This window comes from Leucoraja erinacea, chromosome 38 (assembly GCF_028641065.1).
Source record: "Leucoraja erinacea ecotype New England chromosome 38, Leri_hhj_1, whole genome shotgun sequence".
Taxonomy (NCBI): domain Eukaryota; kingdom Metazoa; phylum Chordata; class Chondrichthyes; order Rajiformes; family Rajidae; genus Leucoraja; species Leucoraja erinaceus.
Genome location: NC_073414.1, coordinates 2,016,668 through 2,032,930, shown reverse-complemented (window position 1 = coordinate 2,032,930; position 16,263 = coordinate 2,016,668). Strand labels below are relative to the sequence as shown.

The following is a 16,263-nucleotide window of genomic DNA, read 5'->3' as shown; positions in this document are numbered from 1 at the left end:
TCTTCAGACGGGGTATGTGGGGTATGTTGGCTGGTGTGGGCAAGTCGGGCCGAATGGCCTGATTCCATGCTGTATCACTCTATGGATAGGTGACGTTTTGGGTTGGGCGAAGGGTTCTGACTTGAAAAGTCACCTATCCATGTTCTCCACAGATGCTGCCTGACCCGCTGAGTTACTCCAGCACTCTGTGAAACGTCACCTATCCATGTTCTCCACAGATGCTGCCTGACCCGCTGAGTTACTCCAGCACTCTGTAAAACGTCACCTATCCATGTTCTCCACAGATGCTGCCTGACCTGCTGAGTTACTCCAGCACTAATGCGTCCTGATGCGTTGACTGCAGGTCTAATTAAACCCACATCTGTCAGCATTGAGGGTAAACGTCACATAAAAAAAACAGCTTACAAAAATCCATGGGAACACAGGTAACAGCGCAATGATTCACTCACGATCCCATTCATACGCAGATTTAGTTTCACTGCCCGTGAAGCAATAGATAACAAGGCTAACAATGTCCTCGGGGTAGGCATGGCACAACTTGCCCACAAGTCTCCGCATTGATTAGTACGTGTACGTGTGTCGGGGGTTATGGGGAGAAGGCAGGAGAATGGGGTTAGGAGGGGAGAGGCAGATCAGCCATGATTCAAAGGCGGAGTAGACTTGATGGGCCGAATGGCCTAATTCTGCTCATCGAATCTATGAAGGCAGTGGGGCCCAGATAGCAATCACCTTGTGGGTGGATGGAGGATTAACAGTGACAATAAGGGCAAAAGCACTGGAGAAACTCAGCGGGTGCAGCAGCATCTATGGAGCGAAGGAAATAGGCAACGTTTCAGCCCCAAACCCTTCTAGAAATAGGCAACGTTTCGGGCCGAAACCCTTCTGGGTTTCGGCCCGAAACGTTGCCTATTTCCTTCGCTCCATAGATGCTGCTGCACCCGCTGAGTTTCTCCAGCACTTTTGTCTACCTTCTCCCCATATCCCCGACTCCGCTATCTTTAAGAGCCCTATCTAGCTCTCTCTTGAAAGCATCCAGAGAACCTGCCTCCACCGCCCTCTGAGGCAGAGAATTCCACAGACTCACCACTCTCTGTGTGAAAAAGATGTTTCCTCATCTCCGTTCTAAATGGCTCACCCCTTATTCTTAAACTGTGTGTGTGGCCCCTGGTTCTGGACTCCCCCAACATCGGGAACATGTTTCCTGCCTCTAGCGTGTCAGAATCCTTAATAATCTTATATATTTCAATGAGATCCCCTCTCCAGCACTTTTGTCTACCTTCGATTTTCCAGCATCTGCAGTTCCTTCTTAAACACTAAGGAGGACATTCCTTTCAGCGAATACGTACAAGCGAGCCATTCACACCAAGAGGCAGGTGGGGCCTCAGACACGTGGCATATCCATGTCACAGAGGACACTGCAGGGGATGGGTTACATGCTTGGGTTCCATTCTGGCACCAAACCTTGCTGCAAATATGTTGATTCAGACCCCAGCATAATCCGTGATGGAAATGGTACACCTGAAGTGTTTCAACTTCAAAGCCTGTGTCAACGTATCTACGAACCAATCTAAATCTGAAGAAGGACATTCTTGCCATAGAGGGAGTGCAGAGAAGGTTCACCAGACTGATTCCTGGGATGTCAGGACTGTCTTATGAAGAAAGACTGGATAGACTTAGTTTATACTCTCTAGAATTTAGGAGATTGAGAGGGGATCTTATAGAAACTTACAAAATTCTTAAGGGGTTGGACAGGCTAGATGCAGGAAGATTGTTCCCGATGTTGGGGAAGTTAAGGATAAGGGGTCACAGCTTAAGGATAAGGGGGAAATCCTTTAAAACCGAGATGAGAAGAACTTTTTTCACACAGAGAGTGGTGAATCTCTGGAACTCTCTGCCGCAGAGGGTAGTTGAGGCCAGTTCATTGGCTATATTTAAGAGGGAGTTAGATGTGGCCCTTGTGGCTAAAGGGATCAGGGGGTATGGAGAGAAGGCAGGGATGGGATACTGAGTTGGATGATCAGCCATGATCATATTAAATGGCGGTGCAGGCTCGAAGGGCCGAATGGCCTCTACTCCTGCACCTATTGTCTATGTTTCTATATCTAAAGGACCTGTCCCATCTGGTGATTTTTTCGGCGACTGCCATGGGCTTTAACATCGGGAGAAGAATGCAACACACGAGGAAAAACATGACTTTGCCTTCCATCACAGTGAAGAGGAGATTCGCTGTGATGGATTTGTGTAAATTGTGTTAAGTGTGTGTCTTGGTTCTTTTCTTGTTGTACGACTGCAGAAAACAAATTTCGTTTGAACTTCTTTTTAGGTTCAAATGACAATAAATATGTATTGTATTGTATAGTATTGCATCATTGACTGATGCAACAGCTCACCCAAAAATTTGCGACATGATGACATATTGACCCGCGCCGTTTTTACACGTATCGCAACATTTTTTTTTGTCCCCGCGTGATTTTGAAATGTTCAAAATCTTATGGCGACACCAATATGATGCCGGCAGTCGCCGAAAATAAATCACCAAGTCGGACAGGCCCTTTACTCTCTCTTGAAAACATCCAGTGAATCGGCCTCCACCACCTTCTGTGGCAGAGAATTTTACAGATTTACTTCTCTCTGGGTGAAAACATTTTTCCTCATCTCAGTCCTAAATGGCCAACCCGTTCTTAAACTGAGTGACCCCTGGTTCTGGACTCCCCCAACATCAGGAGCATCTAGCCCAATCCTTTAAGAATTTTATATGCTTCTATAAGATATCCTCTCATCCTTCTAAATTCCAGTAAATACAAGCCCAGTCGACCCATTCTTTCATCATATGACAGTCCCGCCATCCAAGGAATTAATCTGGTGAACCTACTCTGCACTCCCTCAATAGCAAGAATGTCCTTCCTCAAATTAGGGGACCAAAACTGCACACAATACTCCAGGTGTGGTCTCATCAGGGCCCTGTACATCTGCAGAAGGACCTCTTTGCTCCTAAACTCAAATCCTCTCGCAATAGCTGTTTCTAAAACCCTTCAGAAAAGAAATCAGGAGATGGTGAGAATAATCAACGATGTTCCTTTCACAGATGCTCATGTGACAGAAGCAGAATTAGGCCATTCGGCCCATCGAGTCTACTCCGCCATTCAATCATGGCTGATCTATCTCTCCCTCCTAACCCCATTCTCCTGCCTTCTCCCCATAACCCCTGACACCCGCACTAATCAAGAATCTGCCAATCTCCAACTTAAAAATATCCACTGACTTGTGGCCTCCACAGCCGTCTGTGGCAAATAATCCCACAGATTCACCACCCTCTGGCTAAAGAAATTCCTCCTCATCTCCTTCCTAAAGGAACATCCTTTAATTCTGAGGCTGTGCCCTCTAGTCCTAGACTCTCCCACTAGTGGAAACATCCTCTCCACATCCACTCTATCCAGGCCTTTCACTATTCGGTATGTGTCAATGCGGTTCCCGCCCCTCATCCTTGCAAACTCCAGCGAGTACAGGCCCAGTGTCGACAAACGCATATGATAATGAAGTACTCATTCATTCCTTCATTCATTGTTCACAGTCAAGTCAAGTCACTTTTATTTCTATAGCACATTTAAACAACAACTCTCGTTGGCCGAAGTGCGTTACATTTGTATAAGAATAGTATAACAAACAACTGTGGTTCATAGATTAAATACATACATCACTACATACATGTAGCCCTCGCTCAGAGGACGTCAGGAAAAGCTTGGGAGTAGAGATGAGTTTTAAGTCTTGACTTAAAGGGGTCGATGGAGGGGGCAGTTCTGATGGGAAGAGGGATGCTGTTCCACAGTCTAGGAGCTGCAACCGCAAAGGTGCGGTCGCCCCTGAGCTTATGCCTAGACCGCGGGATATTCAGCAGCGTGTGTAGGTTAATGTACTGGGTGATTGCTGGTCGGCGCAGACTCGGTGGGCCGAAGGGCCTGTCTCTGCAGCCAGTACATGCCCAGTGCCGTCTTCCGCTACACCTGCCTTTCTTCTCACACCTGCAGCTGTATTTGCTTCCCAAGCTTTAGTCTATTTGGGGTTTCCACTCCAAAGTCAATAGTAACTACCTTGTCACAGTGACACAAAGTGCTGGAGTAACTCAGTGGGACAGGCAGCATCTCTCGACTGGAGAGAAGGAATGGGTGACGTTTCTGGTCGAGACCCTTCTCCAGACTCACAGTGACATAGCTGTTAGTTGTCACAGGAGTTACTAGATTAGCTTCGGAGGGATGGGTCAATTAATTCAGCTGCCTGCGTTGAATCCCAGACAAGAACATTTAAGAATTGAAGGTACACAAAAAAAAATGCTGGAGAAACTCAGCGGGTGCAGCAGCATCTATGGAGCGAAGGAGATAGGCAACGTTTCAGCCCGAAATCCTTCTTCAGACTGAAGAAGTTGAAACTGGATTCATTCTAACTTTTTTTTTAAAATGTTGTAAGCAAAATCTGTTCTTAAAGCATAAAAAAAATCAGAGGACGCTGGGAATGAGAGAGGAGCCGCGGGAGGGAGAGGCGGAGAGGGAAGAGAGACGGAGAAGAGAGACGAGGGAGAGGTAGAAGGGAGAGGGAGAGGGGGGGAGGAGAGAGAGAGAGAGGAGAGAGAGAGAGGGGGGGAGGGTGAGAGGGAGAGGGAAGGGGAGGGAGGGGGGGGGAGAGAGAGAGAGAGAGAGAGAGAGGGAGAGGAGGAGAGAGGAGGGAGGGAGAGAGGGAGAGGAAGAGAGGGGGAGAGAGAGAGAGAGAGAAGAGGGAGAGAGAGAGAGAGAGAGTAAATAGAGAGAGGGAGGGAGGAGACTGGAGAGAGAGAGAAGAGAGAGAGAGGGAGAGGGAGAGAGAGGGAGAAGAGGGAGAGGGAGAGGGAGAGAGGGAGAAGAAAGAGAGGGAGAGAGGAAGAGAGGGAGAAGAGAGAGAGAGAAGAGGGAGAGGAGGGAGAAGAGAGAGGGGAGGGGAGAGGGTTGGAGAGAGGGAGGGGAGGGAGAGGGTTGGAGAGAGGGAGAAGAGAGAGAGGGAGGGGGGGAAGAGAGAGGGAGAAGAGAGAGGGAGAAGAGAGGGCTAGAAGAGAGAGAGGGAGAAGAAGAGAGAGGGAGAGGTAGAAGAGAGAGGGAGAGGGAGAAGAGAGAGGGAGAGTGAGAAGAGAGAGGGAGAAGAGAGAGGGAGAGGGAGAAGTGAGAAAGAGGAGAAGAGGGAGGGAGGAGAGAGAGGGAGAGTGAAAAGAGAGAGGGAGAGTGAGAAGAGAGAGGGAGAGTGAGAAGGGAGAGGGAGAAGAGAGAGGGAGAGGGAGAAGAGAGAGGGAGAAGAGAGAGGGAGAGGGAGAAGAGAGAGGGAGAAGAGAGAGGGAGATGGAGAGGGGGTAGTGGGGGAAGGAGAGGAGACCAGACGGACCCACCACCGCGCTCACCTGTACCTGTGAGTACCTGGGGCGCCAGGTAAACGACGTCGGGGCCGCGGCCACAAGTTGACAAAAACTTTCTCAACTTCAGCCCAAACTTTTTCAGGGCTGTGGCTCGGCGCAGGCGCAGTGGTCGCGGCTGACGTCACGGGTGTAGTCCCCCCCCTCCGCCGCCAGATGCAGCCCCCAGGTGTGCCTCCCCGCCGCCACTGCGCAGGCGCCGCCGCCCAGCCTTCTGGGAGTTGTAGTCCCACCTGCCAGAAATGGGACTACATCTCCTACTAGCCCTGGAATTCACCTTCCCCATTCCCACACTGACCCCTCTCTGTCCTGGGCCTCCTCCACTGTCAGAGTGAGGACCAGGTGCAACTTGGAGGAATTTAATTTGTGTTTATTGTGTGTTTTGTAGTTTATTATTACATGTATGGCTGCAGGCAATGACATTTCAATGACAAATAAACATAGAAACATAGAAATTAGGTGCAGGAGTAGGCCATTCGGCCCTTCGAGCCTGCACCGCCATTCAATATGATCATCTCAAGAGAGCTAGATAGGGTTCTTAAAAATAGTGGAGTCAGGGGATATGGGGAGAAGGCAGGAACGGGGTACTGATTGGGGATGATCAGCCATGATCACATTGAATGACGGTGCTGGCTCGAAGGGCCAAATGGCCTCTACTCCTGCACCTATTGTCTAGGTGGGACATGTAGGCAAGTTGGGCCGAAGGGCCGGTTTCCACGCTGTATCACTCTGTGTGCACGCATTCCTAGCACCCTCACCGCTCTGTTTTTGTGAGCACTGAGCCTGCACCGTGTTCGGTTTCCTGCAACACTGGGTACAGGAATGCCTGCAGTCTGGAATGTGACAACTGGATATTAGAACAAGATTGATGGCAGCCATGGGAAGAGGGGAGGGAGTCAGTTGCCGTCTGATTGTTGAAAAACATGAAAACCCGGTTCGAGTCCCTCCCAATACCTAAATTTTTAGAACATTGAAACAGTACAGCACAGTATCCGGCCCTTCAGCCCACAATGTCCATGCTGAAGTTAGATAGAGCTCTAGGGGGCTAGTGGAGTCAAGGGATATGGGGAGAAGGCAGGCACGGGTTATTGATTGGGGATGATCAGCCATGATTACAATGAATGACGGTACCGGCTCAAAGGGCCGAATGGCCTCATCCTGCACCTATTTTCTATGTAACAAGATGCCAAGACCAACTCTTATCCCTCCATTCTCTCTAGACCAGGAGCCCGCCCGCAAGGCCCGGCTCGCCCAGAGGGGAAGGTTTCTGACTGGAGGGGGGGAATGCAAGGCCTCGACGGGGGGAATGGCCGCTGGAGGCCCTGCAGCAGCCTGGAGCTCGGCTGGACTGTGCTCCGCTGCGAGAGGCCTAGAGCGTGGGCTGCACGCGGCCTACAGTGGCATAGGAGGACACCACGGCCATGCTTGGCCAGGCCGACCTGGCCACGTTGCCATGACAACGGGCCTTCATGGTCAGGTCCAGATCCCTGCACTTACAACAACTGGGACTTGGAAACTGGCGACTCTCTCTCTGTGTCCTACTGCCACAAACGAGTACTGTATCTGGTCCGGGAACATTACCATCTGGTTTGGGAATTGCTCTGCCAAGGACAAGAAGGCGCTGCAGAGAGTAGTGCGTTCGGCCGAACGCACTATGGGAACTTCACTCACCCCCCTGCAGGAACTATACAACAGGAGGTGCAACTCCAGAGCAAATAAAATCATGGGAGACCCCTTCCACCCCTGCAACGGACTGTTCCAGCTGCTACGGTCAGGCAAACGCCTCCATTGCCACGCAGTGAGAACGGAGAGGTTGAGAAGGAGTTTCTTCCCAGAGGCAATTCGGACTGTAAACGCCTTTCTCACCAGGGACTAACTGTACGGAACGTTTTTCCTTCTATTATTTATTATGTAAAATAATATGTGTGTTATGATTGTGTTTATAATTTGTTTGGTTGTTTTGGTGTTCCGCGAGCATTGCCACTTTCATTTCACTGCACATCTCGTATGCGTATGTGACAAATAAACTTGACTTGACTTGGCATGTTCATCTAAGATGTATCTAAGATGCTTGTGTGTGGTAATACTTGTGCTGGACTGTATATAGGAATGTGTAGGAAGGAACTGCAGATGCTGGTTTAAACCAAAGATGGAGTAACTCAGCGGGACAGGCAGCATCTCTGGAGAGAAGGAATGGGTGACTTCTTCTTGCGTATGTCGTGCACAGCCTAAAGTTGTAGGAGAACTTGTTCTAATTGATTTTGCACGCCAGGTTGATTGCATTCGTCGAAACAGGGCGGACCACGTGATGGTTGCAATGGGTGGCGTTTCGGGTCGAGTCCCTTCTTCAGACTGAAGTCTGAATACAGAGTCTGAAGAAGGGTCTCCACCTGAAACTTCGCCCATACCTTCTCTCCAAAGATGCTGCCTGCCCCACTGAGTTACTACAGCTTTTTGTGTCTATCTTTGGTCTATAAAACTGAATTTCCCTGTACCTTGGTACATGTGAGAAATAAGGTATCATTGCACCATTGCCTATGGAAGATCTCTTCAAGGCCACTATCGTATCTGCCTCCATCGCCATCCCCGGCAGTGTTTCAGACACTCGTTGTCCTCTGTATGAATGAACAGTAACTCTGCACATCTCCTTAAAACATTGCCCTCCTCACATTAATGCTATGCCCTCTCGTATTTGATTTTACTGACAGAGGTTCTTCCCATAAAAATCCATTCTCCCGGCCACAATCCATTTACTTTCTATATTTTTTTAACTGCAGACTCTCAGGTACAGGTGCAGTTTATTGTCCCGTGCTCTGAGGTACAGTGAAAAACTTTGTTTGGCATGCCATTCGAGATCAGAGTTTTACCATGCATAAATCCAATCGAGTCAATCTCAACCGGCAGAGCAAAGGGGAAGATGCAGAGAGTAGTTCTCAGTATTGTAGAGCACCACTTCCAGAGACAAAGTCCAATGTCCGCAATGGGGGAAGGACCGGCATCAGCTCAGGTCCTTCTTGGGCGAGTTGGAGAAGAAGGCCAAGACCAAGGGCAGCGTCGTTCCTGATGAGGGTACAGGGACCAGTAGACCGTCCCTTGTAGCCAGGGTCCGGAGGGCAAGGAGCACCGCCACTCCACCTAGGGTCTGTAATGGGAGGAGTGGCTCTGCTGTCAACGCCCGAAGGACTGGTGACGGGATCTAGGGGGTGGGCAAGGCGGTAGATGTCCTGGTTGGGTTGCTCCTAGGCCTGGCCAAGCTGGCCATCCACGAGTCACGGCGACAGGCAATAGACAATAGGAGCAGGAGTAGGCCATTCAGCCCTTCTAGCCAGCACCGCCATTCAATGTGATCATGGCTGATCATCCACAATCAGTACCCCGTTCCTGCCTTCTCCCCATATCCCCTGACTGCGCTATTTTTAAAAGCCCTATCTAGCTCTCTTGAAATCATCCAGAGAACCGGCCTCCACGGCAGAGAATTCCACAGACGGAAGAGGGCTTTGCCCGAGCCGGATGCTTGCCCCTTTACCTCCATTCCCAGGTGGTGTTAGAGAGGGTGGCGTTATTTTTAACATAGTTATTTTGAATTTAATGTCTGAATAGTTTGGTGATTTTGTAATATGGTGGTGGGTGAGTCACCACAGTTTTGGTTTTTGTATTGTGTTAATAATCAAATAAATTAATTTTGATACGAGAAAAAAAAATAGGGTGCAGACTTAATATTATTTCATGTTCTATTAGCTTCATCCTGCAGGATATTCAGTCTGAAGACCCGAAACATAGCCTGTCCATTTTCCTGCTCGGACCCTGCCTGGCCCGCTGAGTTCCTCCAGTACTTTGTGTTTTGTTTCCACCCGCTCTTACTGAGGCAATGTGAGGGGTATTGAGTATAGACGTTGGGAAGTTCATGAAACAGTTAGACCGCATTTAGAGTATAGTGTTCAGTTTTGGGCACCACATTATAAGGCAGGTGTTGCCGCTACCCGCTGCGTGGTTCAAACGACACAAGAAACACAACCAAGCAAATAGTTGACAACTTCTAGTAGTAGAATCAGGCCATTCGGCCCATCGAGATAAGGGAGAGTTAGATAGAGCTCAAGGGATATGGGGAGAAGGCAGGCAGGCACGGGTTATTGAAGGTTACACAAAAAAGCTGGAGAAACTCAGCGGGTGCAGCAGCATCTATGGAGCGAAGGAAATAGGCAACATTTCGGGCCGAAACCCTTCTTCAGACGGGTTATTGATTGGGGACGATCAGCCATGATCACAATGAATGGCGGTGCTGGCTCAAAGGGCCGAATGGCCTCCTCCTGCACCTATTTTCTATGTTTCTACGAGTCTACTCCGCCATTTAAAAATGTCTGATCTCTGTCTCCTGATCCCATTTTCCTGCCATCTCCCCATAATCCTTGACCTCCGTTCTACTCAAGGAGTGGTAATGATGAAAATACCAAAGGTAAAAAGGTTCAAGTGTGGTGAGCAGTTCTTTGTCTGTCCTCTCTGTAATGTCTGCAATGTACACCCACATTAGACTGAAAACTAGTTAAAGTGTTGAATCAGCTTGCTCCAGGCAGAATTCCAATCTGACCACTCTGCAACGGGTGTGAACCTAATTGGCAACCAATCACACGCTAACTAAATCACACAAAGTGCTGGCGTAACTCAACGGGTCGGGCAGCATCTCTGCCGTTCATGGATACGTGATTGAAAATGAAAGGCTGTGGGTAGATTCACTGTGTGGGTTTTCTCCGGGTGCTCCGGTTTCCTCCCACATCCCAAAGACGTGCGGGTTTGTGGGCTAATCGGCCCCTCTGTAAACTGCCCCAAGTGTGTAGGGTGGGGATGAGAAAGTGGGATAACATAGAACTAGTGTGAACGGGTTCAATGGGCCGAAGGGCCTGTCCCCATGCTGTATCTCTAAACTAAACAAAGTTCCTCTGGCACTGGAGACTCCAGTTCCTTGTGTCAGGGTGTGTGTGTGTGTGTGTGTCTGTGTGTGTGTGTGTGTGTGTGCTGTGTGTGTGTGTGTCTGTGTGTGTGTGTGTGTGTGTGTGTGTGCGTGTGTGTCTGTGTATGTGTGTGTGTGTGTGTGTGTGTGTGTGTGTGTGTGTGTGTGTGTGTGTGTGTGTGTGTGTGTGTGTGTGTGTGTGTGTGTGTGTGTGTCTGTGCGTGTGTGTCTGTGTGTGTGTCTGTGTGTGTGTGTGTCTGTGTGTGTGTGTGTGTGTGTGTGTGTGTGTGTGTGTGTGTCTGTGTGTGTGTGTGTGTGTGTCTGTGTCTGTGTGTGTGTGTGTGTGTGTGTGTGTGTGTCTGTGTGTGTGTGTGTGTGTGTGTGTGTGTGTGTGTGTGTGTGTGTGTGTGTGTGTGTGTGTGTGTGTCTATGTGTGTGTGTGTGTGTGTCTGTGTCTGTGTGGGATAGCGCTAGTCAATCGCTGGTCGGCGCGGACTCCATGTGTCGAAGGCCCGTTTCCACAATCTATATCTAAACTAAAGATGTTCTGACTCACCGCGTCGATCCCCTCCACATCCCGTCATTCCCCTCCCCTCCCCAACCCCTAAAGGTCTCACCATGCACACGCTCCTTGCAATCTTTTATTCAACGCACTGCTGTCATTTAATAAACAGAATCTTTTAGGGCGATGTAAGTCTCCAAACACAATGGCCACTGTCATTAAATATAATTCAGAATTCTAACATTTGAATAAAGTTTTATTTGACAATGGCATTATGGGTGGCTAACACATACAATTATAAAACTCTTGTTCCTAAACTGAGCACCAGGTCTCCAAGTCTCCCTCCCGACCCACCCCCCGTCTCCCCCTTTCATTTCCAAGGTTTCAATCTACACGGCTTGCAATGTCCAAAGGTGCTCTTACCTGTAATGGAGCTGACAGCAAAGGAAGCACTCAGCACATTATAACATCACTACGTGCCAGAGAGGCACCAGCAGTCTTTGTCAAGCACTGTCGGGCTCTGGGTCCAAACACTCCGGGAGTGAAATCAATAAATCAACCCGAGCCAATTCTCCCCCCCGCTACAACCTGGCGGGGCTCTGAATGATTGTCACAGTCTCCTCTTGCCCAGAGGCCAGTGGGACACGGGCCATGCCTGTGGGGATGGGCCGGGAGACTAGGAGGAACGTTGGCAGCGGGTTTGGGGGATTGCAGGGGGGTTGGGAGGGAGGAAGGAAGAAGCTGGGAAGATTGGATGTTCAATTGAAGGCGGTTCCATTCAGTTGCACACCCTCTTGTCGATTCCTAGTCTATGCAAGGTCTGGACATTTCCCAGCAGACAGGCCAGGTCTAGACTCGAGACATTGTGCTGCGCCCAGTAGGATGGGAGTCCGCTGCCTCTAACTCAATAAGATATAACTTTGAAGACAAAAACTGTCAAAAGGAGGTTGTCCCTGCTCGGATTGGGACGGTGAAGCATGTCACACGCATGTTCCCTCTGACCCCACACGTCACACGCTCCAGGTGGGCACCTCGTCCCAACACTGGGTGTACATGGCTTCACGGGTTAGTCCACATGTGATGGGTCGATGGAAACTGCCCCCACAGTTGTGGTGACCCATGTTATCCACCTGTGGTCACTATTGTCCACTCATTAGGGGCAGACTAAAGAGTCACAAAACCTCCAGATAACTGTGGGCAAAAGAGCCGAGACGTAGGGACCCTTGACGGGTACAAAATTCATTTATATAGTGACTTTCACGGCATTGGGTGACGAGTCTATGGGCTGCATTACACACCTTATAAAGAGCAGGCTCTCAAAGCAGCACACATGGTTAAAAGTAGTTGGAGAGGTGACGAATATTAGACAGGGCTCCAGACAGAACAGCCTGCTCTCTAGGCAGATCTGTAGGACATGGTCTGTTGATACAGCAGGCAAATCAACGCCCCATTTAGAGAGCCGGACTTTCTAGGGATTGATTAATGATGAGAATAAAATTACTGGCCTGTTTGTTTCGGACGGGACTAGACTCAGAGTTAGCCACAGACTCCGAGGTATTACAAAAGTTGAGAACTCGTTCTTTTGAAAATGATGGGAAGTGTTGGAAGAATTATTTGCATTTTATGTAAGGAACCCTACACCGGTTGGCATGAGTATCGAAGTTACAGATCTAGCCTGTGTAGGAAGACACTATAGATGTTGGTTTAAATCAAAGAGACACACAAAATGCTGGAGTAACTCAGCGGGACAGGCAGCATCTCCGTCCGGAGAGAAGGAATGGGTGACGTTCCTGGTCGAGACTGTTTTGAGTCCGAGGAAGGGTCTCGACCCGAAACGTCACCATTTCCTTCTCTCAGATGCTGCTGCCTGTCCCCGCTGAGTTACTCCAGCATTTTGTGTCTATTAAAGATCTAGCAAGTGGGTCTCACAGTGTTGAAGAGAGGGCCGGTGGGAGGGAAGGGGGCATCCTTGGGCCATTCCCAAAGCACTCGACAGCCAGCGCGCGGCAACTTGGAAAGACGGCAGCCACTTTGTGCAGAGCCAGCATCGTGATAACCGGATTATTTATTTTCAGTCTGAAGACTTAATGACCGCAGATGCTACAATTCCCAAATAGAATCCGACGGTGCTGGAACGGCTCAGCAGGTCAGGCAGCACCCGTGTAGAGAGAACTGATTGACGTTTTGGGTTGGGACGATCGCTCGGCTCTAAATGTTACCTGGGATTCGTTCTCCACCGATGCTGCTTGACCTAGCGAGTGTTTACCAGCATTTTTTTTAAATCCGTTTTAGTAACATTGGCTGAGGGGGAAAAGATTGGCCAAGGGGAACAGGATTAAGCCCCTCCGTTCCGCCTCTGTCCCGGCGCTGATGAGATGACAGACGCGAGCCTGAACCAATTCCTGCAAACTAACGCCAATTATACTTATTTCTCTGTATTAAACCTGACGAGCATTGCAATTTAAAAAATAAAAAACGATACACTTTTGGATTTTGTTGATGGAATGGTCGGGATCTCTATGGGATTGGAGAAGGTGGGGTCAGAGATTGTGTGTGGGGGGGGGGGGGGGGATGGGCTATTGTTCAAACAGTGTAGGGTCTTGGTATTTCACTGTTGCTCAACTTAAGATGGCAATCAGTGACCGATGAACATACAATGTGAGGGAGGTTCAGCCACTGGGGATGGGGGTGAAAGATCACCAGCAAGAACCAAGGGAGTTTGGGAATTATATTCTGCAGAGGCGTACTGGTGCAGGTGCTGAGGATTTGATCGGAGACGGACTGTTGAAGGACAAGAATGTGGGAGTAAACACGCTGGGCGTGTGATTCTCACTCCGTGGCTGGGGCAAGGACTATGGGCCGGGGAGGTGGGAGACTTGGATGGGAGACGGCAGATCTAGTGAGGAAGATTAAATTAAACCCTGACGCCACCCCCCACCTGCGGGAAGAATCACTGCCCACGCCAGGCAGCACGCCATTGTTACATCATCCCCATCTGCAGTAGCGAGTTTGCGTACGCCATCGGTTTAACGTTCGGGTGAGGCTGGAAGAGAGAGCACGGGGGGTTACACGGTTAATTTCCCTTCCCACCGCCCCCCCCCCCCCCCCCCCCCCACGTGCGCGCCCCCTTCCACGCTTTGCTGAGACCAGGGTAGCTGCACCTTCCTCTGCTCCGCTCATCATTTACCAGGGGGGTTGAAAACGAGAGTTTCCACCCCCAGTGCCAAACTCAAACTCGTCACCGCGAATGAACACACAGTGTGCGGAGTTTGCACGTTCTCCCCGTGAGTTTCCTCCGAGATCTTCGGTTTCCTCCCAAAGACGTACAGGTTTGTAAGAAAACCCACGCAGGTCACGGGGAGAACGTACAAACTCTGCACAGACAGCACCCGTGGTCAGGATCGAACCCGGGTCTCTGTCGCTGCATTCGCTGTAAGGCAGCAACTCTACCGCTGCTCCACCAAAGAACGTTTCTTAAACGTTGCGATAGTTCTACCTCCTCTGGCAGCTTGTTCCATCACCATTTGTGTGTAAATGTTACCCCTCATATTCCTATTTAATCTTTCCCCCTTCACTTTAAAGCTATGTCCTCGATTCACCTACTCTGGGCAAGAGACTCTGTGCATCTACCCGATCTATTCCTCTCATTATAATATAGTAAGTAAGAAAGAACTGCAGATGCTGGTAAAATCGAAGGTAGACACAGAATGCTGGAGTAACTTAGCGGGTCAAGCAGGATCACTGGAGAGAAGGAATGGGTGACGTTTCGGGTCTCGACCTGAAACATCACTCATTCCTTGTCTCCAGAGATGCTGCTTGACCCGCTGAGTTACTACAGCATTATGTGCCTACTCTAGTCCTCTCATAGAAACATAGAAATTAGGTGCAGGAGTAGGCCATTCGGCCCTTCGAGCATGCACCGCCATTCAATATGATCATGGCTGATCATCCAACTCAGTATCCCGTACCTGCCTTCTCTCCATACCCTCTGATCCCCTTGGCCACAAGGGCCACATCTAACTCCCTCTTAAATATAGCCATTGCTCTCATTGTTCCTCCGCTTATCATCCCGCTGGGCTTGGCACCCACCCCTGGCACCACTCCGCTATCGCCATCCGACACTTACAGCCACACTAAGAAGTGACCCTCACATCTCACTGTAGACCCCCCCCCCCTTTTGCTAAATTCACTCACCACAGTTTTAAATTGATGAAATAATGGTTTTAGGTCGGAGCCCCTGAGATGGATATATGCTCCTTGGTTTCCCATCTGGTCACTATGGCAGAAAGAGCATTAGTTCAATGACGAAATCAGACAGCTGCAACACTCACACACGCGCACACACACACACGCGCAAACACGCACGCACATGCGCACACACACACACACGCGCACACGCACACACACACGCACACACGCGCACACACACACACGCGCACACACACACACGCGCACACACGGACACAGGCGCACACACACGCACATGTACACGCACACACACACACATGCACACACGCAGCACACATGCACACACACACACATACACACACACACGCGCGCACACACACACACGCACACACACACACGCGCGCACAGGCACGCACGCAGACACACACACACACGCACAGACACACACACACACACTCACGCACACACACACACACACACGCGCAAACACACACGCACATGCGCACACAGGCACGCATGCACACACAGGCACGCACGCACACACACACAGACACACACGCACAGACACACACGCACAGACACACACACATAAGCGTACACACACACACACACACACTCTCTCTCTCTCTCTCTCTCTCTTTCGGACACTGTTCTGCTGCCTGGAACACAAGCGAGCATCGATGAACCGGCTGGAAACAGAAACAAAACAGCAGAGCAAAACACAAATCAGCAGGGACTATCACAACATTTGAGAAGCATTCGGACAGGTGCAAGGATAGGATCGGTTTAGAGGGATATGGGCCACAGGCAGGCAGGCAGGCAGGTGGGACGAGTGTAGATGGGGGCATGTTAGTTGGCGTGGGCAGGGTGGGTTGAGGGGCCTGTTTCCATGCTGTATCTCTAAACTAAACCAAACCCATGCTAGACAGATATAAACACTCACCAATAGTTTGGTGCAGAGAAGACAGTGATACATTTGCCGTTGTGCGTAACCTCGTAGCCCTCTGGCTTCACCTCGTGGCTCCTGATGATGTAATCCAGTTCGTTCTCCTCCAGGAACCGTTTGGTGACGTCCGGGCCAAACTGGCAACTGACCCCACGCTTACTGACCGACCTCCCATTCTGGTGGAAGACAAGGGCACACACACACATTCACTCACTCACCCTCCACACTGGATAACTAACTATACAAGAGGCACC

General features: G+C 49.9%; 1 protein-coding gene across 1 annotated transcript in view; it reads right to left on the bottom strand.

The window, feature by feature from the left end:
- Positions 1–11,012: 11,012 nt before the first annotated feature.
- Positions 11,013–16,263, bottom strand: part of ppp5c (protein phosphatase 5, catalytic subunit) — a 31,088-nt gene continuing 25,837 nt past the window's right edge. Inside the window, exons 11-13 of the mRNA XM_055663583.1 lie at positions 16,007–16,185; positions 15,070–15,151; positions 11,013–13,918 (exon numbers count right to left, since the gene is read on the bottom strand). Of these exons, the coding sequence (XP_055519558.1) occupies positions 13,856–13,918; positions 15,070–15,151; positions 16,007–16,185 (324 nt within the window). The 3' untranslated portion in view covers positions 11,013–13,855. The remainder of the gene's footprint in view (positions 13,919–15,069; positions 15,152–16,006; positions 16,186–16,263) is intronic.